The 25,658-nt window shown below is 39.2% G+C and overlaps 1 protein-coding gene and 1 long non-coding RNA gene across 4 annotated transcripts in view; one reads left to right on the top strand and one right to left on the bottom strand.

The window, feature by feature from the left end:
• LOC126028124 (cytochrome P450 2B11-like) overlaps positions 1 to 25,658 on the top strand; it is a 114,894-nt gene that overhangs the window by 6,711 nt on the left and 82,525 nt on the right. The window contains exons 5-8 of one of the 3 annotated variants that reach the window (XM_049787174.1): positions 22,649 to 22,825; positions 23,229 to 23,370; positions 25,107 to 25,294; positions 25,435 to 25,576. The exons of 1 other annotated variant lie outside the window; for it this stretch is intronic. In XM_049787174.1, coding sequence (XP_049643131.1) covers positions 22,649 to 22,825; positions 23,229 to 23,370; positions 25,107 to 25,294; positions 25,435 to 25,576 — 649 coding nt within the window. The remainder of the gene's footprint in view (positions 1 to 22,648; positions 22,826 to 23,228; positions 23,371 to 25,106; positions 25,295 to 25,434; positions 25,577 to 25,658) is intronic. One more of the 3 variants, XM_049787175.1, reaches the window with a different exon arrangement.
• Positions 1 to 25,658, bottom strand: part of LOC126028188 (uncharacterized) — a 104,892-nt gene that overhangs the window by 76,710 nt on the left and 2,524 nt on the right. The gene's annotated exons all lie outside the window — the stretch shown is intronic.

Here is a 25,658-nt window from a genome sequence, read left to right as displayed (position 1 = left end):
ACAGGTCTCAAAAACTCAGTAGATGAATAGAAGAAAAACATGGATGAGCTTTCCAAGGGATAACAGCAGCTGAGGATAGAATTAGTACAATGGAAGAAGAGACGAATAACAACTCCATACAGCAGAAGAGATTGGAAAAAAGCATTCAAGCAAATGATCAAACAATGAAAAAAATACTCAAACAATGGTAACAGATGAAAATAGAAGTCTATGATAAGCTCAACAGAAACAACTTAAGAATCATTGGCGTCCCAGAGACCCAGGAAGAAAATCTCTGGTCAAGAACATCATTAAAAAGAAACTACTAGAGCTAAAGAATACATGAGATCAAATCCTGCATGCCCGAAGAGTACCAACTAAAAGAGACCCCAGAAAAACCACCCCGAGACACATCCTAGTCAAAATGATGAATCCCACAGATAGAGACAGAATTCTGAAAGCAGCAAGATCAAAAATAAAAATTACATTCAAGCGAACGTCCTTGAGATTTACTGCAGACCTCTCACCTGAAACACTCAAGACCAGAAAGCAGTGGTGGGACATAGTGACAAAACTCAATGAAATAAATCTTCCTCCTAGAATACTACACCCAGCAAACTTCACTTTCAGGTTTGAAGGAACAATACATGGTTTCACAGACAAACAACAGCTCAGACAGTTCAAAGACTCAAAACCAGTCTTAAAAAAAAAACTGAAAGACCTACTTTAAGACAAGGTTGACCAACAGACAACCAAACTTTGATATAAAGATGGCACTAAATACCAGGACAATTCTATCTCTCAATGTCAATGGACTAAATGCACCAGTTAAGAAACACATAGTGGCTAAATGGATCAAAAAACTCAATCCAACCTTCTGCTGCCTACAAGAAACACACCTGCATAGTCAGAACAAACATAGACTCAAAATAAAAGGCTGGAGAAAAATCATCCAAGCAAACAACAACCATAAAAAAGGTAGAGTGGCCATACTAATATCAGATGATGCAAACTTTATACTCAGGAAAGTTGTAAGGGACAAAGATGGACATTTTGTATTAATCAAGGGATATGTACAGCAGGAAGAAATTAATCTCCTAAACGTATATGCACTGAATGAGGGGCCAGCAACATATTTAATATAATTGTTGACAAATCTGAAAAATAATATCAATAACAACACAATAATTATGGGAGACCTCAACATGGAATTCTCAACACTTGATAGGTCAACCGGACTGAAACCCAACAAGAATATACTAGACCTAAAAAGAGAAATGGAAGAAAGAGCCCTAGTAGATATATATATAGGACACTCCATCCCCAGAAACCTGGATACATATTCTTCTCTAATGTACATGGGACATTCTCCAGGATAGACTACATGCTAGCACATAAAACATACCTCCATAATATCAAGAGGATAGATATTTTACAGACTACCTTCGCTGACCATAAGGCCCTGAAATTATATGTGAATTACAAAGGGACAAAGAAGAAAAACTTTAATACCTGGAAGTTAAACAGCCTAATACAGAATAACCAGTAGGTCCGAGATGAAATCAAAGAGGAAATCAAAACCTTCCTAGAAACAAATGACAATGGATACGTGAACTATCAGAACCTATGGGACACAGCAAAAGCGGTACTGAGAGGAAAATTTATAGCTTTGCAAGCACACATCAGGAGAGAAGAAGGGGCATACCTGAACAGCTTAATGATGCAGCTCATAGAATTAGAAAGTGCTCAACAAAAGGAACCAAAAATAGGGAGAAAGAAGGAAATAACAAAGAGAGCAGAAATCAGTGAAGTGGAAACCTGAAAAACAATCCTAAAGGTCAACGAAAGCAGAAGTTGGTTCTTTAAAAAAATAAACAAGATTGATAGATCATTGGGAAAACTAACAAAGAAAGAGAGAGAGAAAAATTGATAACTCATATTAGGAATGAAAAAGGAGAGATCACTACTGATATGGTAGGAATTCAAAGGGTAATCAGAAACTACTTTTAGAAAATCTATGCCACTAAAAATGAAAACCTGGAAGAAATGGATAAAATCTTGAACTCTTATAATCTTCCACGGTTGAAGGAAGAAGATGTAGCATATCTAAAAACCCCCATCACTATTGAGGAAATTAAGACAATAATCAAATGTCTGCCCAAAAACTAATGCCCAGGCAGAGATTGATTCACTAATGAATTCTTTCAAACTTTCCAAGAGGAACTACTACCAATCCTGGCAAGACTCTTTCATAAAATCGAAAAAACAGGAACACTTCCAAATAGCATTTATGAAGCCAACATCACTTTGATACCTAAACCAGACAAAGATGCTATGAAAAAAGCAAATTACAGACCAATATCGCTGATGAATGCAGATGCAAAGATCCTCAACAAAATCCTGGCAAATAGGATTCAATGCCTCATTAAGAAGATTATCCACTACGATCAAGTAGGTTTCTTGCCAGGAATGCAAGAATGATTTAACATCCGTAAATTTATCAACATAATACACAACATCAACAACAAAAAATAAAAATCATATGATCATATAAATAAATGCTGAGAAAGCATTTGGTAAATTCCAACACCCATCCTTGATCAAAACTCTCAGCAAGATGGGAGTGGAAGGAACCTTTCTCAATATAGTTAAGGCCATCTACTACAAGCCAGTGGCAAATTTTATCCTCAATGGAGAAAAACTAAAAGCCTTCCCTCTAAATTCTGGCACAAGAAAAGGCTGTCCTCTCTCACCACTCCTATTCAACATAGCCCTGGAAGTACTCGATGTAGCGATTAGGCAAGAAAAAGATATCAAGGGAATCCAGATAGGAAAGGAAGAATCAAGCTCTCGCTGTTTGCAGATGACATGATACTGTACTTAGAAAACCCTAAAGACTCTACCAAAAAGCTTCCAGAAACAATAGACTCATATAACAAGGTGGCAGGATACAAATTAACACTCAGAAATCAATGGCCTTTCTATACACCAATAGTAATAAGGAAGAAATGGACATTAAGAAAACAACCCCATTCACAATAGTGCCACACAAATTCAAATATCTTGGAATCAACTTGACTAAATGTGTGAAGGACCTATTCAAAGAAAACTATAAAACTCTGCTACAAGAAATATGAGAGGAGAGGCGGAAATGTAAACACATACCCTGCTCATGGATTGGCAGGATTAACATCATCAAAATGGCAATACTCCCCAAGGCATTATACAGATTTAATGCAATCCCTCTAAAGATACCCATGACATTCTTCAAAGAAGTGGATCAGGCACTTTGAAATTTGTTTGGAACAATAAACACCCTAGAATAGCTAAAGCAATCCTTGGGAAAAAGAATATGGGAGAAATTACTTTCCCCAACTTTAAACTTTACTACAAAGCAATAGTTATCAAAACAGCATGGTATTGGAATAAGGATAGGCCCTCAGATCAGTGGAATAGGCTTGAATACTCAGAGAATGTTCCCCAGATATACAGTCACCTAATTTTTGATAAAGGAGCAAGAAATCCTAAATGGAGCAAAGAAAGCCTCTTCAACTTGTGGTGTTGGCACACCTGGTTAGCCACTTGCAAAACAAAATTGAACTTAGACCCCCCAGCTAACATCATGTATGAAGAGAAAATCCAAATGGATTAAAGACCTCGATATCAGACCCAAAACCATAAGATATATAGAACAACACATAGGCAAAACACTCCAGAACATTGAGACTACAGGCATCTTCAAGGAGGAAACTGCACTCTCCAAGCAAGTGAGAGCAGAGATTAACAGATGGGAATACATTAAGATGAGAAGCTTCTGCACCTCAAAGAAAATAGCACCCAGGATACAAGAGCTCCCTACTGAGTGGGAGAAACTATTCACCCAATACCCATCAGATAAGGGGCTAATCTCCAAAATATACAAGGCACTGACAGAAATTTAAAAGAAAATATTTCTAATTCCATCAAATAATGGAGAGAAGAAATGGACATACACTTTGGCAAAGAAGAAATACAAATGGCCAAAAGACACATGAAAAAATACTCCACATCACTAATCATCAGGGAGATGCAAATCAAAACAATTATGAGGTACCACCTCACACCACAGAGATTGGGACACATCACAAGGAATGAAAACAAGCAGTGTTGGCGGGGAGGTGGAGAGAAAGGAACGTTTATCCACTGCTGGTAGGAATGCTGTCTAGTTCAAACTTTATGGAAAGCAATACGAAAATTCCTCCAAAAACTGGAAATCGAGCTCCCACTCCTAGGAATATACCCTAGGAACACAAAAAATACAATACAAAAATCCCTTCCTTACACTTATATTGATTGCAGTACTATTTTTTAATATTATATTTAAACACCTTGATTACATACATGTTTGTGTTTGGGTTTCAGTCATGTAAAGAACACCACCCATCACCAGTGCAACATTCCCATCACCAATGTCCCAAATCTCCCTCCTCCCCACCGGCCCCCGCCTATACTCTAAACAGGCTTTCCATTTCCCTCATATATTCTCATTATTACGACAGTTCAAAATGTAGTTATTTCTCTAACTAAACTCATCACTTTCTGCGGTGAGCTTCCTGAAGTGAGCTGGAACTTCCAGCTCTTTTTTCTTCTGTGTCTGTAAATTATTATTTCAAGAATGTCTTTCATTTTTCTTAAAACCCATAGATGAGTGAGACCATTCTGCGTTTTTCTCCTCTCTGACTTATTTCACTCAGCCTAATAGATTCCATGTATATCCATATATAGGAAAATTTCATGACTTCATCTCTCCTGACAGCTGCATAATATTCCATTGTGTATATGTACCACAGTTTCTTTAGCCATTCATCTGTTGAAGGGCATCTTGGTTGTTTCCAGAGTCTTGCTATGGTAAATAGAGCTGCAATGAATATAGGTGTAAGGAAGGGGTTTTTGTACTGTATTTTTGTGTTCCTAGGGTATATTCCTAGGAGTGGTATAGCTGGATTGTATGGGAGCTCGATTTCCAGTTTTTGGAGGAATCTCCATATCGCTTTCCATAAAGGTTGAACTAGACGGCATTCCCACCAGCAGTGGATAAGAGTTCCTTTCTCTCCACATCCCCGCCAACACTGTTTATTCTCATTCTTTGTGATGTGTGCCATTCTCTGTTATTTGAGGTGGTATCTCATCATTGTTTTGATTTGCATCTCCCTGATGATTAGTGATATGGAGCATTTTTTCATGTGTCTTTTGGCCATTTGTATTTCTTCTTTGTCAAAGTGTCTGTTCATTCCTCTCCCCATTTTTTGATGGGATTACATGTTTTTTTCTTGTAAAGTTCTGTCAGTGCCTTGTATATTTTGGAGATTAGCCCCTTATCTGATGGGTATTGGGTGAATAATTTATCCCACTCAGTGGATGGCTTTTTTATCCTGGGCACTATTTCCTTTGAGGTGCAGAAGCTTCTCAGCTTAATATATTCCCATCTGTTAATCTCTGCTTTCACTTGCTTGGAGAGTACAGTTTCCTCCTTGAAGATGCCTGTAATCTCAATGTCCTGGAGTGTTTTGCCTATGTGTTTTTCTATATATCTTTATGGTTTTGGGTCTGATATCGAGGTCTTAATCCATTTGGATTTTACCTTCGTACATGATGTTAGCTGGGGGTCTAAGTTCAATTTTTGGCAAGTGGCTAGCCAGTTGTTCCAACACCACAAGTTGAAGAGGCTTTCCCTGCTCCATTTAGGATTTCCTGCTCCTTTATCAAAAATTAGGTGATTGTAGGTCTGGGGAACATTTTCTGAGTATTCAAGCCAATTCCACTGATCTGAGGGCCTGTCCTTATTCCAATACCATGCTGTTTTGATAACTATTGCTTTGTAGTAGAGTTTAAAGTTGGGGAAAATAATTCCTCCCATATTCTTTTTCCCAATGATTGCATTAGCTATTCTAGGGTGTTTATTGTTCCAAACAAATTTCAGAAGTGCCTGATCCACTTCTTTGAAGAATGTCATGGGTATCTTTAGAGGGATTGCATTAAATCTGTATACTGCCTTGGGGTGTATTGCCATTTTGATGATGTTAATCCTGCCAATCCATGAGCAGGGTATGTGTTTCCATTATCTGGTCATCAGAATTGTCATCTTCATTCTCTATGTCTGATGCTGGCCTACTTTGTTTCCCCATTGTCACACTTGTGTTGTGGGTTTTGTCACGTGTTGCGGTGATATTCATTGGCTAAATGATGCAGCATACTCCTATGGCTCCGCCCCTTCTGAATGGGCCGACTTGCCTCCAAGGGAGGGGAGTCCTCTGTGGATGAAGCCTCACACAGGGTCAAATCTTAGGCCCGATCACGCAGCAGAGGAGACAGTCCGGAGGGAAATGCTTGCTTCTGTGATCTAGCACAGTTCTTAGTGTGATTTTTTCTTCTTGTTTTGATGGTGTCCTTTTCTTAGAAAGAGCACATGGCAGCGTAGCGAAGCATAGCCAAAGTGCTCTGCTGGAGCCTCTTTTCTGTCCACTCCCAAGAGGTTCACGCAACAGGATAGTAGACAGACACACACAGGCAGCACTCACAGTTTTTCACAGTCGGGTCCCACTGGGCAGGCATAGTTTTCACTCATTCGCTGGGCAGCTTCAGAATGTAGTATTTTTGGGGTTCGCTTCCGAGGATTCTGAGGAGAGCTTCAAGAATTCAGGAAAGACAGAGAAGCACAGGACAGGGCTCCCTTCAGGTCCTCAGTTTCCTCAGAAGAAGCACAGCAGGGAGGAGACTCTGCAGGTAGAGCAATCAGCACTCTGCCTGGCAACCCCCACAGCCAGCCATTTCTTACTCACTCGCTCGCTGGGTAGCTTCAGAATGTAGTTTTTTTGGGTTCGCTTCCCAGGGCTCTGAGGAGAGCTTCAAGAATTCAGGAAAGACCAATTGCAGCACTATTTACCATAGCAAGAATCTGGAAATAGCCAAGATACCCTTCAACAGATGAATGGCTAAAGAAACTGTGGTACATATACACAATGGAATATTATGCAACTGTCAGGATAGATGAAGCCATGAAATTTTCCTATACATGAATGTACATGGAATCTATTATGCTGAGTGAAATAAGTCAGAGAGAGAGAGAGAAAGATGCAGAATGGTCTCACTCAGTAATGGGTTTTAAGAAAAATGAAAGACATCCTTGCAATAATAATTTTCAGACACAAAAGGGAGGAGGGCTGGAAGTTACAGCTCACCTCATAAAGCTCACCTCAAACAGGGATGAGTTAAGTTAGAAAAATAACTACATTGTGAACTATCCTAATAATGAGAATGTACGAGGGAAATAGAAAACCTGTCTAGACTACAGGTGGGGGTAGGGTGTAATCAAGTTGTTTAGATAAAATATATATTAAAAAAATGAATCAAAGTCAGGGACACTTTTGCAGGGAAACTCCCACAACAAAAGAGTGGATGCCAAAAAAGAAATATAGAGAAAATGAACTGGATGCAACCAAATATTGCATGTGCAAAGAGTAGTAGTTAAAAGAGATCTGAAGAAAGCTCCCCAAAACATACCTTAGTCAAAATAAGGAATCTCACATATAGGGATAGGTACTGAAAGTAATAAGATCAAGAAGGAAAATTACATTCAAAGAGCATCCTAAAAAGTCTTATCATTCCATGGAGCTGAAGCAGTGGCACAAGCTGTAAGGCATCTGCCTTGCCCGTGCTAACCTAGGATGGACTGCGGTTTGATCCCCAGCATCACAATTGATACTCTGAGTCAGGAGTGATTTCTTAGTGCCTACCCAGGAGTAACCCTGAGAGTCACCAGTGTGGCCGAAAAAAACAAAAAAAAAACAAAAAAAAAGAAAGGAAAAAAAAGAAGAAAAAATACAGCATACCTGTCTCTGGACACAAAGGCAGTGGTGAATATACTGACAAAACTCAACGAAATGAATGCTTCACCTAGAATACTGCACCCAGATTCACATTTCAAATTGAAGGAATCATACATAGCTTTATGGATAAAAAACAACTCAGAAACTTTACAGACTCAAAAAGACCCTTTAAAAGACAAAGAGAAAGGTCTAATGTAAGATAAGACAGACCAACAGACACAACAAATTCTTTTTTTTTTTTTTTTTTTTTTTTTTTTTTTAATTTTTTTTTTATTTAAACACCTTGATTACATACATGATTGTGTTTGGGTTTCAGTCATAAAAGGAACACCACCCATCACCAGTGCAACATTCCCATCACCCAAGTCCCAAATCACCCTCCTCCCCACCCAACCCCCGCCTGTACCCTAAACAGGCTCTACATTTCCCTCATACATTCTCAATATTAGGACAGTTCAAAATGTAGTTATTTCTCTAACTAAACTCATCACTCTTTGTGGTGAGCTTCCTGAGGTGAGCTGGAACTTCCAGCTCTTTTCTCTTTTGTGTCTGAAAATTATTATTACAAGGGTGTCTTTCATTTTTCTTAAAACCCATAGATGAGTGAGACCATTCTGCGTTTTTCTCTCTCTCTCTGACTTATTTCACTCAGCATAATAGATTCCATGTACATCCATGTATAGGAAAATTTCATGACTTCATCTCTCCTGACAGCTGCATAATATTCCATTGTGTATATGTACCACAGTTTCTTTAGCCATTCATCTGTTGAAGGGCATCTTGGTTGTTTCCAGAGTCTTGCTATGGTAAATAGAGCTGCAATGAATATAGGTGTAAGGAAGGGGTTTTTGTATTGTATTTTTGTGTTCCTAGGGTATATTCCTAGGAGTGGTATAGCTGGATCGTATGGGAGCTCGATTTCCAGTTTTTGGAGGAATCTCCATATCGCTTTCCATAAAGGTTGAACTAGACAGCATTCCCACCAGCAGTGGATAAGAGTTCCTTTCTCTCCACATCCCCGCCAACACTGTTTATTCTCATTCTTTGTGATGTGTGCCATTCTCTGGGGTGTGAGGTGGTATCTCATCGTTGTTTTGATTTGCATCTCCCTGATGATTAGTGATGTGGAACATTTTTTCATGTGTCTTTTGGCCATGCGTATTTCTTCTTTGTCAAAGTGTCTGTTCATTTCTTCTCCCCATTTTTTGATGGGGTTAGATGTTTTTTTCTTGTAAAGTTCTGTCAGTGCCTTGTATATTTTGGAGATTAGCCCCTTATCTGATGGGTATTGGGTGAATAGTTTCTCCCACTCAGTGGGTGGCTCTTGTATCCTGGGCACTATTTCCTTTGAGGTGCAGAAGCTTCTCAGCTTAATATATTCCCATCTGTTAATCTCTGCTTTCACTTGCTTGGAGAGTGCAGTTTCCTCCTTGAAGATGCCTGTAATGTCCTGTAGTGTTTTGCCTATGTGCTGTTCTATATATCTTATGGTTTTGGGGCTGATATCGAGGTCTTTAATCCATTTGGATTTTACCTTTGTACATGATGTTAGCTGGGGGTCTAAGTTTAATTTTTTGCAAGTGGCTATCCAATTGTGCCAACACCACTTGTTGAAGAGGCTTTCCCTGCTCCATTTAGGATTTCCTGCTCCTTTATCAAAAATTAGATGGTTGTATCTCTGGGGAACATTTTCTGAGTATTCAAGCCTATTCCACTGATCTGAGGACCTATCCTTATTCCAATACCATGCTGTTTTGATAACTGTTGCTTTGTAGTACAGTTTAAAGTTGGGAAAAGTAATTCCTCCCATATTCTTTTTCCCAATGATTGCTTTAGCTATTCGAGGGTGTTTATTGTTCCAAATGAATTTCAAAAGTGTCTGATCCACTTCTTTGAAGAATGTCATGGGTATCTTTAGAGGGATGGCATTAAATCTGTATAATGCCTTGGGGAGTATTGACATTTTGATGATGTTAATCCTGCCAATCCATGAGCAGGGTATGTGTTTCCATTTCCGTGTGTCCTCTCTTATTTCTTGGAGCAGAGTTTTATAGTTTTCTTTGTATAGGTCCTTCACATATTTAGTCAAGTTGATTCCAAGATATTTGAGTTTGTGTGGTACTATTGTGAATGGGGTTGTTTTCTTAATGTCCATTTCTTCTTTATTACTGTTGGTGTATAGAAAGGCCATTGATTTTTGTGTGTTAATTTTGTAGCCTGCCACCTTGCTATATGAGTCTATTGTTTCTAGAAGCTTTTTGATAGAGTCTTTAGGGTTTTCTAAGTAGAGTATCATGTCATCTGCAAACAGTGAGAGCTTGACTTCTTCCTTTCCTATCTGGATTCCCTTGATATCCTTTTCTTGCCTAATCGCTATAGCAAGTACTTCCAGTGCTATGTTGAATAGGAGTGGTGAGAGAGGACAGCCTTGTCTTGTGCCAGAATTTAGAGGGAAGGCTTTCAGTTTTTCTCCATTGAGGATAATATTTGCCACTGGCTTGTGGTAGATGGCCTTCACTATATTGAGAAAGGTTCCCTCCATTCCCATCTTGCTGAGAGTTTTGATCAAGAATGGGTGTTGGACCTTATCAAATGCTTTCTCTGCATCTATTGATATGATCATGTGGTTTTTATTTTTCTTGTTATTGATGTTGTGTATTATGTTGATAGATTTACGGATGTTAAACCAGCCTTGCATTCCTGGGATGAAACCTACTTGATCGTAGTGGATGATCTTCTTAATGAGGCATTGAATCCTATTTGCCAGGATTTTGTTGAGGATCTTTGCATCTGCATTCATCAGTGATATTGGTCTGTAATTTTCTTTTTTGGTAGCGTCTCTGTCTGGTTTAGGTATCAAGGTGATGTTGGCTTCATAAAAGCTATTTGGAAGTGTTTCTGTTTGTTCAATTTCATGAAAGAGTCTTGCCAAGATTGGCAGTAGTTCCTCTTGGAAAGTTTGATAGAATTCATTAGTGAATCCATCTGGACCTGGGCTTTTGTTTTTCGGCAGACATTTGATTACTGTTTTAATTTCATCAATGGTGATGGGGGTGTTTAGATATGCTACATCCTCTTCCTTCAACCGTGGAAGATTATAAGAGTCCAAGAATTTATCCATTTCTTCCAGGTTCTCATTTTTAGTGGCGTAGAGTTTTTCAAAGTAGTTTCTGATTACCCTTTGAATCTCTGTCATATCAGTAGTGATCTCTCCTTTTTCATTCCTGATACGAGTTATCAAGTTTCTCTCTCTCTCTTTCTTTGTTAGGTTTGCCAGTGGTCTATCAATCTTGTTTATTTTTTCAAAGAACCAACTTCTGCTTTCGTTGATCTTTCGGATTGTTTTTTGAGTTTCCACTTCGTTGATTTCTGCTCTCAGCTTTGTTATTTCCTTCTGTCTTTCTGTTCTTGGGTCCTTTTGTTGAGCATTTTCTAGTTCTATTAGCTGTGTCATTAAGCTACTCAGGTAAGCTCCTTCTTCCTTCCTGATGTGTGCTTGCAAAGCTATAAATTTTCCTCTCAGTACTGCTTTTGCTGTGTCCCATAAGTTCTGAGAGTTTGTGTCTTTATTGTCATTTGTTTCCAGGAACCTTTTTATTTCCTCCTTGATTTCATCTCGGACCCACTGGTTATTGAGCATGAGGCTGTTTAACTTCCAGGTGTTAAAGTGTTTCTTCTGAGTCCCTTTGGAGTTCACAAATAATTTCAGAGCCTTGTGGTCAGCGAAGGTAGTCTGCAAAATTTCTATCCTCTTGATCTTATGGAGGTATGTTTTATGTGCCAGCATGTAGTCTATCCTGGAGAATGTCCCATGTACATTGGAGAAGAATGTGTATCCAGGTTTCTGGGGATGGAGTGTCCTATATATATCCACTAGGCCTCTTTCTTCCATTTCTCTCCTCAGGTCTAGTATATTCTTGTTGGGTTTCAGTCTGGTTGACCTGTCCAGTGTTGACAAAGCCGTGTTAAGGTCCCCCACAATTATTGTGTTGTTGTTGATATTATTTTTCAGATTTGTCAACAGTTGTATTAAATATTTTGCTGGCCCCTCATTCGGTGCATATATGTTTAGGAGAGTGAATTCTTCCTGCTCTACGTACCCCTTGATTAATATAAAATGTCCGTCTTTGTCCCTTACAACCTTCCTGAGTATAAAGTTTGCATTATCTGATATTAGTATGGCCACTCCAGCTTTTTTATGGGTGTTGTTTGCTTGGATAACTTTTCTCCAGCCTTTTATTTTGAGTCTATGTTTGTTCTGACTATTCAGGTGCGTTTCTTGTAGGCAGCAGAAGGTTGGATTGAGTTTTTTGATCCATTTAGCCACTCTGTGTCTCTTAACTGGTGCATTTAGTCCATTGACGTTGAGAGAAAGAATTGTCCTGGGATTTAACGCCATCTTTATTTCAAAATTTGGTGTGTCTTTTGGGTAGTCTTGTCTTAGATTAGGTCTTTCAGTTTTTCTCTTAAGACTGGTTTTGTGTCTGTGAAGTTTCTGAGCTGTTTTTTGTCTGTGAAACCATGTATTCTTCCATCAAACCGGAAAGTGAGTTTTGCTGGGTATAGTATTCTGGGTGAAGCATTCATTTCATTCAGTCTTGTCACAATATCCCACCACTGCTTTCTGGCATTGAGCGTTTCTGGTGACAGGTCTGCTGTAAATCTCAGGGAAGCTTGCTTGAACATGATTTCCCCTTTTGATCTTGCTGTTTTCAGAATTCTGTCTCTATCTGTGGGATTTGTCATTGTGACTAGGATGTGTCTTGGGGTGGTTTTTCTGGGGTCTCTTTTGGTTGGTACTCTTCGGGCATGCAGGATTTGATCACATATATTCTTTAGCTCTGGAAGTTTCTCTTTAATGATGTTCTTGACCATTGATTCTTCCTGGAAATTTTCTTCCTGGGTCTCTGGGACTCCAATGATTCTTAAGTTGTTTCTGTTGATCTTATCATAGACTTCTATTTTCGTCTGTTCCCATTCTTTGACTAATTTTTCCATTGTCTGCTCATTTGCTTTAAGTTTTTTGTCCAATCTCTCCTGCTGTATGGAATTGTTATGTATCTCATCTTCCACAGCACCAAGTCTATTCTCAGCTTCTGATACCCTGTCCCAGAGCTTATCCATTTTGTCATTCACTTCGTTTACTGAGTTTTTCAGGCCTGTTAGTTGACATGTTATTTCAGTTTGGAGTTTTGTCATTTCTGCCTTCATATTTTCTTGGTTCTTATTAGTGTTCTGTTCAACTCGATCCATGGTTTCTTGGAGTCTGTTGAGCACCTTCCATATTGCTAGTCTAAAGTCCTTATCTGAGAGGTTGATTAGTTGTTCAGTCATTATCTGGTCCTCAGAATTGTCATCTTCATTCTCTATGTCTGATGCTGGCCTGCGCTGTTTCCCCATTGTCACATTTGTATTGTGGGTTTTTCTACGTGTTGTAGTGGTATTCATTGTCTATATGATGTAGGCAGCACACTCCTCTGGCTCCTCCCTTTCTGGATGGGCTGACTTGCCTCTAAGGGAGGGGAGTCCTCCGTGGATGAAGCCTCACACTGGGTCAAATCTTAGGCCCGAGCATGTAACAGAGAAGACAGTCCAGAGAGAAATGTTTGCTTCTGTGATATAGCGCCGTTCTTAGTGTGATTTTTCCTTCTTGTTGCAATGGAGTTCTTTCCTTAGAAAGAGTGCACGGCCGCGTAGCGAAGCGGAGCGGCCGTGCTCCTCTGAGCCTCTTTTTGCCCCACTCGCAAGAGTTTCACGCAAGAGGACAGTAGACAGACATAGACAGGTCACACTCACAGTCTTTCACAGCTGAGCCCCACTGGGCCGGTGTACTTTCGCGGATTTTCCCCGCCTGGTGTCACACACAGGGAGCCAGCTTTTGCAAAGGATAGCCGGTTTTTATGCTCTGAAGTCCCTCCCTGAAAATGGCGTCTGGGCGAGCGAGGTTTCTGGAGGCTCTTTTTGCCCCACTCGCAAGAGTTTCACGCAAGAGGACAGTAGACAGACATAGACAGGTCACACTCACAGTCTTTCACAGCTGAGCCCCACTGGGCCGGTGTACTTTCGCGGATTTTCCCCGCCTGGTGTCACACACAGGGAGCCAGCTTTTGCAAAGGATAGCCGGTTTTTATGCTCTGAAGTCCCTCCCTGAAAATGGCGTCTGGGCGAGCGAGGTTTCTGGAGGCTCTTTTTGCCCCACTCGCAAGAGTTTCACGCAAGAGGACAGTAGACAGACATAGACAGGTCACACTCACAGTCTTTCACAGCTGAGCCCCACTGGGCCGGTGTACTTTCGCGGATTTTCCCCGCCTGGTGTCACACACAGGGAGCCAGCTTTTGCAAAGGATAGCCGGTTTTTATGCTCTGAAGTCCCTCCCTGAAAATGGCGTCTGGGCGAGCGAGGTTTCTGGAGGCTCTTTTTGCCCCACTCGCAAGAGTTTCACGCAAGAGGACAGTAGACAGACATAGACAGGTCACACTCACAGTCTTTCACAGCTGAGCCCCACTGGGCCGGTGTACTTTCGCGGATTTTCCCCGCCTGGTGTCACACACAGGGAGCCAGCTTTTGCAAAGGATAGCCGGTTTTTATGCTCTGAAGTCCCTCCCTGAAAATGGCGTCTGGGCGAGCGAGGTTTCTGGAGGCTCTTTTTGCCCCACTCGCAAGAGTTTCACGCAAGAGGACAGTAGACAGACATAGACAGGTCACACTCACAGTCTTTCACAGCTGAGCCCCACTGGGCCGGTGTACTTTCGCGGATTTTCCCCGCCTGGTGTCACACACAGGGAGCCAGCTTTTGCAAAGGATAGCCGGTTTTTATGCTCTGAAGTCCCTCCCTGAAAATGGCGTCTGGGCGAGCGAGGTTTCTGGAGGCTCTTTTTGCCCCACTCGCAAGAGTTTCACGCAAGAGGACAGTAGACAGACATAGACAGGTCACACTCACAGTCTTTCACAGCTGAGCCCCACTGGGCCGGTGTACTTTCGCGGATTTTCCCCGCCTGGTGTCACACACAGGGAGCCAGCTTTTGCAAAGGATAGCCGGTTTTTATGCTCTGAAGTCCCTCCCTGAAAATGGCGTCTGGGCGAGCGAGGTTTCTGGAGGCTCTTTTTGCCCCACTCGCAAGAGTTTCACGCAAGAGGACAGTAGACAGACATAGACAGGTCACACTCACAGTCTTTCACAGCTGAGCCCCACTGGGCCGGTGTACTTTCGCGGATTTTCCCCGCCTGGTGTCACACACAGGGAGCCAGCTTTTGCAAAGGATAGCCGGTTTTTATGCTCTGAAGTCCCTCCCTGAAAATGGCGTCTGGGCGAGCGAGGTTTCTGGAGGCTCTTTTTGCCCCACTCGCAAGAGTTTCACGCAAGAGGACAGTAGACAGACATAGACAGGTCACACTCACAGTCTTTCACAGCTGAGCCCCACTGGGCCGGTGTACTTTCGCGGATTTTCCCCGCCTGGTGTCACACACAGGGAGCCAGCTTTTGCAAAGGATAGCCGGCTTTTATGCTCTGAAGTCCCTCCCTGAAAATGGCGTCTGGGCAAGCGAGGTTTCTGGAGGCTCTTTTTGCCCCACTCGCAAGAGTTTCACGCAAGAGGACAGTAGACAGACATAGACAGGTCACACTCACAGTCTTTCACAGCTGAGCCCCACTGGGCCGGTGTACTTTCGCGGATTTTCCCCGCCTGGTGTCACCACAACAAATTCTTAATAAAGATGACACCAAGTCCTCTAAAAATAAACTTTCTCAATATCAAAGGACTAAATGCACCAGTGAAGAGACAAGGAGTGCCAAAATGAATCCAAAACTGAATCCAACAATCTGCTACTTACAGGAAACACATCTGAATAGTCAGATCAACCTTAGACTCAAAATCAAAAATTAGAGGACAATCATACAAGCAAATAACTTTACTTCCTAAAAAAAAAAAAAAAAAAAGCTGGGGTAGCCATATTAATATGATATGACACAAACTTTATATTTTTTTGTTTTGGTTTTTTTTTTTTTTTGGGGGGGGGTCCACACCCGGTGACGCTCAGGGGTTACTGCTGGCTATGCGCTCAGAAGTCGCTCCTGGCTTGGGGGACCATATGGGACGCCGGGGGATCGAACCGCGGTCCGTCTCCTAGGCTAGCGCAGGTAAGGCAGGCACCTTACCTCCAGCGCCACCACCCGGCCCTTGTTTTGGTTTTTTAATCACACCCGGCAGTGTTCAAGGGTTACTTCTGACTCTATGCTCAGAAATCGCCCCTGGCAGGCACAGGCACATCCCATATGGGATGCCGGGATTTGAACTAATGACCTTCTGCATGAAAAGCAAACGCCTTACCTCCATGTTATCTCTCTGGTCCTCTTCTTTTTGTTTGTTTGTTTGGTTGGTTGGTTGGTTTGGTTTTTGGAACACACCTGGCAGTGCTCACAGGTTACTCCTGGCTCTATGCTCAGAAATCTCTCCTTGCAGGCACAGGGATTAAAACCACTATCCTTGTGCATGAAAGACAAACGCCTTACCTCCATGCTATCTCTCCGGCCCCCCCTAAATTTTAAACTTTAAAAAGCTATAAGGAACAAAGTAGTACATTTTCTAATAATCAAGGAATATGTACAACAGGAAGAAATCGCACTCTTAAACATATTTTCACACATTGAAGGAACAGCAAAATATTTAAAAAATAATTGTTGACAAATCTGAAAAAAAATGCCATAATAGTAGGAGACCCCCAACACCACCCTGTCACCCTTGATAGTTCAACCAAGCTGAAACTCAACAAGAATATACTAGCTCTCTGAAAAGAGAAATGGAAGAAAGTAGCCTAGTGGACTAGTGTATAGATATACTATATTATATATATATATATATATATATACACTACTATATAGTTTATATTTACTAGTATATACTATATAGTATATTATCTATATAATATATATTGGGAGTTTGGGAGATTCCCTGCAAGAATGTACTTGACTTTGATTCCTCCTGGGTATTGTCTTCCTGGTTTCTGCAATCCCAAACATACGTTGTTGCTGTTGAGTTTTATTAAAGACTTCTATTTTCATCTGTTGATCTTCTTGAGGATTTTCCACCTTGTATGACTATATAGCATATATTATAGTATATATAAATATATATAGGCATCTTCACCAAAAAACTGGATACACATTTTTCTGTAATGCTCATGGATCGTTCTCCAGGACAGATCACATGCTGGCCCATAATATATACCTCCGTAACATCAAAAGAATAGAAAGTGTACAAGCTACCTTTTCAGATCACAATGCACTAAAGTTCAAAGTGAACTACAAAGGGATACAGAGGAAAAACTTTAACACCTGAAAATCAAACAGCTCACTAGTGAGAAACCAGTGGGCGAGTGACGAAATCAGAGTGGAAAACAAAAGAATCCTGGAACAAATCTAAGTGAAAACACAAATTATCAGGACTTTTTAGACACAGCTAAAACAGTACTAAGAGGAAAATTTATAGCTTTGTAAGCACACATCAAGAAGGAAGAAGGGGGCTACATAAATAATGTAATGTCACAGCTTATAAAAACATGATCAATAAAGTGAACCAAAAATTGGTAGACAGAAGAAAATAATAAAGTTTAGAGCAGAAATTAATGAAGTTGAAATAATACAAAAAATCAACAAAAGCAAAAGTTGTTCTTGAAAAATTTTAACAAGAATGGTAAACCACTAGCAAAATCACAAAGAAAGAGAGAAACTTAATACACAGAATTAGAAATGTAAAGGGGGAGATCTCTACAGATACTATAGAAATGTAAAGAGTAATCAGATACTACTTTGAGAAACTCTATGCACCAAAACAAGAGAACAAAAAATAAATGGATTAATTCTTGGACTGTTATAATCTTCCACAGATGAACCAGGATGATCTAGCATATCTAAGCAGATTCATCAGTATTGAGGAAATTTAAATGGTAATCAAAAGTCTTCTCCAAAACACAAGGCCAGGCCCAGATTTACTAACAAATTATTTCAAACCTTTCAAGAGAATCTACTACCAATTCTTTCCTGGCCCTTCCAGGAAATTGAAGAAATAAAAACACTTCCAAATAATTTTTATGACGTTAATATCACAGTGACAACAAAAGCAAAAAGACATGCTTTAAAAAAAAGAAAGAAAAAAGAAAACTACAGACCAATATCCCTGATGAACACGGATACAAAGATCTTCAACAAAATCCTAGAAATGGAATCCAGTGCCTCATCAAGAAAGGTTACACACCATGAACAAGTAGAAATCATTCCAGATATACAAGATAATTTAGCATAGATAAAAATCATTCAACGTAATACACCATGTAAACAAAAAAAATAAAAATACATGATCATTTCAATATATGCAGAAAAAAATTTGATAAGGTCCAATATTCATTCATGATAAAAAGCATTCTCAACAAGATGGGAAAGGAAGGAACTTTTCTCAATATAGTCAAAGCCATTAACCATAAGACAATGGTAAATATTATACTCAGTGAAGACAAACTAAAAGCCTTTCCTCTAACATCTAGTAGAAGACAAGACCTCTCCCTTTCATCACTCTAATTCAACATAGTACTAGAAGTATATGCCAAAGCAATTACACAAGAAAAATATATCAAGGGCATCCAGCTAGGAAAAAAAGAAGTCAAGCTCTCACTGCTTTCAGATGACATACTATATTTAAAAAATCATATAGACTCAATGAAAATTAATCTAAAACAATACATTTATATAGCAAAGTGGCAGGCTACAAAATTAACACGCAAAAGTCAACAGTCTTCTTATAAATAAATAATAATACAAAAGAAATGAATATTTAAAAAATCCTTTTTACAATATAGCCACAGGAACTCAAATACCTTGCAAAGAACTTAGCTAAAGAAGTGAAAGCCTATACAAAGAAAATTACAAATCACTACTTCAAGAAATAAGAGTACAAAAGTAAAAGGAGACAAATACCCTGTTGATGTATTAAAAGGATCAACATCATTAACATGCAATATTACCCCAAAGCATTTTAAAGATTTAATGCAATTCCTCTAAGGATACCCATGACATTCTTCATAGTAATGGATCAAACAGTCCTGAAATTCATTTGAAAAAATATCCCCCACAAATAAATAAAGCAACCCTTAGGGAAAATAAGATGGGAGGCATCACTTTTTCCAACTTTAAATTATATTACAAATCAATAATTATTAAAATGTCATGTTATTCCTATAAAGACAATACTTAAGAGTAATAGAAAATAATGATAATAGAGTAATAGTATAAATGTTGGAAGAACTGGTCAGCCACATGCAAATAAGTTAATTCTGACCTCCATCTAACACCACGCACAAAGGTCAAATCAAAATTTATTAGAAACCTAGTTATCAAACACAGAAACATAAGATATATAGAAGAACACATAGATAAAATACTCTGTGACATTGAGACTAAAGGCATTTAAAGGAGAAAACGCCACTGTCCAAAAATGTAGAAGCAGAGATAAACAAATGGGACTATATGAAACTGAGAAGCTTCTGCAACTCAAAAAAAAAAAAACAGTGACTAAAATACAAAGGCTACCCATGGAATGGGAGAAATTATTCACCCAATATCTATCAGAAAAGGGGCTAATATAAAAAAATATACAAGGAAATGGCAGAAGTTAAAAAGAAAACCATCTAAACCCATCAAAAACTATGAGAAGAAATGAAAAGGCACTTCCTCAAAGAAGAAATACAGATGACCAAAACACACATGAAAAAATGCTCCACATGTCTAATCATTAGGGAGCTGCAATTCAAAACAAAAAAATACAGGTAACCTCTCATGTCTCAGAGACTGGCACACATCACCAAAAAATCAAGAACAATCAGTGCTGGAGGGGATGTGAGGAGAAAGGAGCTCTCATTCACTGCTGGGGGTATTGCTATCTAGTCCAGCCTTTCTGGAGAACAATATGAATATTCCTCAAAAAACTGGAAATTGAGCTGCCATATAATCCATCTATACCACCTGATGAATATTCCCTAGGAACATAAAAACACAATAAAAAAAATTCCCTTTGCACATCGATGTTCATTGCAGCTCTATTTACAATAGCCAGAATCTGAATACAACCCAGATGCCTGACAACAGATGAGTGGCTAAGGAAACTGTGATACATATACACAATGGAATACTATGCATCTCTCAGGAAAAATGAAGTCATTAAATTTTCCTATTCAGGGGCCCAAGAGATAGCATGGAGGTAGGATGTTTGCCTTGCAAGCAGAAGGATGGTAGTTGGATCCTGGCATCCCATATGGTCCCCCGAGCCTGCCAAAAGCAATTTCTGAGCGTAGAGCCAGGAGTAACCCCTGAGCACTGCTGGGTGTGACAAAAAATTTTTTTGTTTCTAATCATACATGAGCATGGAAATTATACTGAGTTAGAGTAAAGGGAGCAAGACACAGAAAAGTCTCACTCATCTGTGGTATTTCAGAAAAAAATTAAAGCAGTGTGGTAATAATACCCAGAGATGATAGAGATGAGGGCTGGAAGGACCAGCCCATGATATGAAGCTTACCACAAAGATAGATGAGAACAGTTAGAGAAATTAACACAAAAACTATCGTGACAATGGTACTGAGTGAGAGAAATACAATGCCTGTCCCAAAGACAGCCATGGTGTTAAGATGGAGGGAAATGGGAGGCATGGGAGATAGGAATATTGCACTAGTGAAGGGGGGTGGGTAACTTTTATAACTTAATCCCCACTACAAACATTTATAACCATGATGCTTAAATAGAGATACTTTAAGAAAAAGAAAGAAGTAATAAGGGAATTCACAACTGTACTAATCAACGAGGGCTTTGACTAGAAGAAAGAAGGAGGAAAGGATAAGAATAGAAATAAAAAGTCCTGTAGAGACAACTGAGGTGAGATGGTTCAAGAATGCATACTCAGACTCTACTGTTCTTTGTGATCCCAAATAGTTGCCTGTACCCCCTCTTCAGGAGAAATTTTTATGTAATTTTGAAATAAACTGTAATTTTAGAGTTTCCACACCTGTATATATATATATATTCAAGGCTTACTTTTAGCTCTGCAATCAGGAAGCACTCCTGGTATTCAGGAGAATATCTGGGGTAATTGGGGATAGAAACCAGGTGTCCACTTGTAAAGGAAAGTCTTACCTACTATATGATGGCTCCCTTCTGGAAACTTTATTCCTTATTCTTGTCTTTCTCTTTGATACTCCTGTCAGTACAACAAGTATTATCATACTGAGGTCATGGTCACACTTAAACACTTCTGTTTTGCTCACACCATGGTTTTCGTGCATACCTGAGTTATGTATTTCAATTGTCATTATCATACATTTTGAGTTGTCTTTGAGGTCCCATCTAGTAGAGCTTCATGGACTATTTTTGTCACCTGCGGGAGGCACTAGGGATAAATTCTGGCTTAATGGTTTCAATGTATGCACTAATTTATCTCTGGACTTGTTCATACTATTGTTAAAAACATTCTTCAAGATAACTATACCCCTTTTAAGAATTATGGATTAATAACTATACCCCTTTTAAGAACTATGGCATATGTTTAGCAAAATGACTTCTCTTTAAATGAACATAATACACTAATAAGCCTTACACCACCAGAGGTTACAAGTGCCCACCTCCCAGTCCAGGCAGAATTGTTCTTTTATCGGAAGTGTTTTTATTTGGAGAGATGATCAATGACATTCAAGGTGTATTGATTGTCAAGTGTAGAACAAAGGAGATAAAATATATGCTTTTTGAAGTGATTCTGCAGTTCTAATTCTGTTGTTGAGGGTGTATTAAGTTAAAAGGACTTTAATTAATCAGGAGAATATGCAGCAGGTAAGAAGATGGTGTGCTTGGCTGCCCAGCGCACAATCCCTAAATCCACAAATTTTCTAATGAGCACCATGAGAAATGATTCCTGACTACAGCTAAGAGTAATTGTTGAACATTGCTATTTTCCCCTTAAATATACAATCTCTCCAAAGCCAAACAAACCAATGTAGATGTACAGAGCAGCCTGAACAGGCTTTCCTCAGTTGGATAGTAGATTAAAAAAGAAAGTCTACATGTGGTTTCATGACCTCCAGTGTGAATGCAAGGTGGGAAATTAGGAGAGACCCCTATGAGGTTTTGTAATGGTCTCATCAACAGAGAAACTTGAGGAGAGACTAAAAAATAGAGCTTGAGAATTTCAGGTAACTGTGATAGTTCCCTTTCAAAGAGATTATAGTGAACAACTTTGCTTCTTACTTTTATATATTTGCATTTCTGCCAATGATTTGCAAAGATGTAAATATGACACTACCAGACATAACAGCAGAAATCCAAACCCAAATAAGTGAATGGGGCTGCATCATGTGATCAATCCTGGAGATGCAAAGAGGCAGGATGAAGCAGGTAAATGCATCGATAGATATACAGAGTCAGGAAGTATCAAAAAGAGGTTTGCACAAAATAGACACTGATGCCAATCACCAGACTCAGAGTTTAGAAGAGGTGAAACCAAAGGAATAAAAAAGAAATATGGAATAAAAATTGGTGGAAAGATCTCCAAGTTTGTATCATGCTTCATTTCATTAATGAAAGATATGAACATTATATAACTCCTGATTTCAAGTAGGAAATCAATGAGTATGTGTTAAATTAAAAAAAAAACTAAAACAGACAAAGAAAAAGACAGATCCTAGAGAGAAGTTGGGGACCAGTATAATTGTCACAAACTGTGACTTTCTAGCACAATCCCAGGAGGTTCCACTGTCCCCTTCTCACCCACAGATGTATGAGTTTTTCTCTGGCTTCTTGAAGTACTTTCCTGGCTCACATAGACAAGTCATCAAAAACATGCATGAAATCATCGCCTTCATTAGTCGCAGTGTGGAAGATCACCATGAGACCCTGGACTACACTGCTCCCAGGGACTTCATTGACAACTTCCTGATCCGCATAGACAAGGTGGGGCCCTGGCAAAGCTTGGTGATGGGTGGGAAGCAAAGATGGGAAAGTGAAAAGGGAAAGAAGGGGGTACTAGGAGAAGGGCAGGAATGGAAGCACAGAAGCCAGGGAGGTTAGATTTGGAAAAATGCAATATGTTGGGCAACAAAGAGTAGGGGGAAACGAGGCAGAAAGACAAATTCAGCCACTTTTGCTGAAGGAAAATCTGACATGTGTGTGAAACCAGGAAGCAGATGAGAAAGCCAGCTTTTTATATGTGTACAGCTTCTTACCTGCTGCATGTTCTCCTGATTAAATAAAGTCCTTTTAACTTTAAACACCCTCAACAACAGAATTAGAACTGCAGAACCACTTCAAAAAGTATTCAGGTTCCCATGACCTACATTTTTTTCTTCTTATAAAGGAAAAGTCTGACCCCAATACCGACTTCCATCAGAAGCAACTCTTGATCACTGCATTTTCCCTCTTCTTTGCGGGCACAGAAACCACCAGCACCACACTTCGCTCTGCATTCCTGCTCATGCTCAAGTACCCCCATGTCGCAGGTGGGCAGAATAGGGCCTCCTGAGGAAAGAGTCTCTATATTCTTTATAAATTTCTGTCCAAAATCATTACTGTAGCTCTCAAAGTGAAGCACTTAGGGTTTCAAGGTGCTCCTCCCAATCCAGTCAAGAATCTGGGTTGATGAACAAAGATTCTGTTAATAGGTTTGACCGTATTTTTCTCTCACCATTTGTCAACTTACTCTCCATATTCTCTTCATCCATACCCAACTTCATCCAACTATCCACTGACCCATTCATTTATCTATTTTATCTTCTTCATATTTCACCAGTCAGCACTTAGATTCTGTCATCCATGTTTTATTCAGACATTCACTTTTACCATTTAATTAGATGATATATTTATCTATTAATGTTTCCTTCAATGAGCAGCCTGCCATGTATTTATTGGCTAATTCATTATTCATGTATATATCCTAATTTGAATTAAATGTATTACTTTGTTCTAATTTTACTTCAACTTATCCTTAATTCATCTGTTCTACCATACCATTTCCCAATTTAACATTAAATCAATTTATTTTATTATTATATTGATATACAATCTCTGATTTATTATTTTATTAATATATTATGATATCTTATTACTTAATATTATTATGTTATTTATATAATATACTATCATTATATTATTTTATTACTTACTTATTACTTATTATTATCTTATTATTGTGATGTTGTAATATTGCTTTATTTATGCATTAATTCTTTGTATGTAGATCAATAATCTCGCTCATTGATATTTCTTTTTTTTTTTTTTTTTTGGTTTTTGGGCCACACCCATTTGACGCTCAGGGGTTACTCCTGGCTATGCGCTCAGAAGTCGCTCCTGGCTTGGGGGACCATATGGGATGCCGGGGGATCGAACCGCGGTCCGTCCTAGGCTAGCGCAGGCAAGGCAGGCACCTTACCTCTAGCGCCACCGCCCGGCCCCTCATTGATATTTCTTAACTTTGCAATGCCCTCTTAATTTTTTAATCACATATACTTTCATCAACCTAGCTATACACTTTCCCGTATAATTTGACTTTAATCTGGAGATATTATGGATTATGAATTTTTGATTTTGGGTCTCAACCAGTAGTATTTGGGACCCACTCCCAATTCTGTTCAACAGAACTTGATTATCATCAGATCATAGAATGCCAGAATTGAAGATGTTCTTACACATGGAAAAGATAGCCTCAGCTCATTGAATAATCACTCAGCTCCCTTTATCTATCCATATTAACTAAAATTTTGTTAACAGCATTGTGTTGATGAATTTTTGTTAATTATTTTCCCATTAATCAATAGATGTACACCTTTATTATTAAACTGTTTGCTGTTTTTTTCTAGAGTTATTTTACTATTAAGTTATTTGTGAAACAGATCAATAATTTATAGTACACATAATATAGATTCATAATATACACAGTTAAGAGAGGAATGTTTCCTGGTTCTGGTAACAGGTACACAATCTGAAATCTATACAAGTTGTATGAATTACTTGCAATGTACTTCTGTCTAACTATGTAATGGATAGAAAATACAGATGTTTCCTAGAGTGAGTGTTCTTTTTTGCTTCTTATTCCTGTCGCTGGAAGAGTGCTGATTTCAGATATAAATGTAGTATTTCCTTTAAGGTTCCCAGGTTCATTTGCCTATGAACTAAAAGAGGAATTTTCTTGCTAAATGCTTCTTAAAATGCAGCTCAAATTTCCCCCTCTTGTGTTCAGAGAAGGTTCAGAAAGAGATTGACCAAGTGATTGGCTCGCATCGTGCTCCCACCTTCAATGACCGAACCAGCATGCCATATACAGATGCAGTCATCCATGAGATTCAGAGATTTGTGGATCTTGCCCCTATTGGTGTGCCTCATAAAGTCACCAAGGATACACACTTCCGAGGCTACATGATCCCAAAGGTGAGAAGAATGTGAATCCTGAATATCTTCAGTGGTTTCTCATAACCTCCAAGTGTAAACACTATGACTAGGGTGCTTTTCTCCACCTGTGGATGAGGGAGGAAATGACAAAGACTTCTGATCTTGTGATCTTTCCTAAGGGTACTGAAGTATTTCCAATCCTGAGCACTGCTCTCCATGACCCACATTACTTTAAGAATCCAGAAACCTTCAACCCTGAGCATTTTCTAGATGCCAATGGAGCCTTGAAGAAGAGTGAAGCTTTCATGCCTTTTTTAATAGGTAAGATGAACCATTCTCTGACACCAGGGCCAGGACACCCAGGTATTTGGAGCTAATATAGTATAAATCTTTTCTGAGATAA

Source organism: Suncus etruscus, chromosome 14 (genome assembly GCF_024139225.1).
Source record: "Suncus etruscus isolate mSunEtr1 chromosome 14, mSunEtr1.pri.cur, whole genome shotgun sequence".
Classification (NCBI taxonomy): domain Eukaryota; kingdom Metazoa; phylum Chordata; class Mammalia; order Eulipotyphla; family Soricidae; genus Suncus; species Suncus etruscus.
Note: the sequence above shows the minus strand (reverse complement) of the source record. Positions and strands in the feature narration are given on the sequence as shown.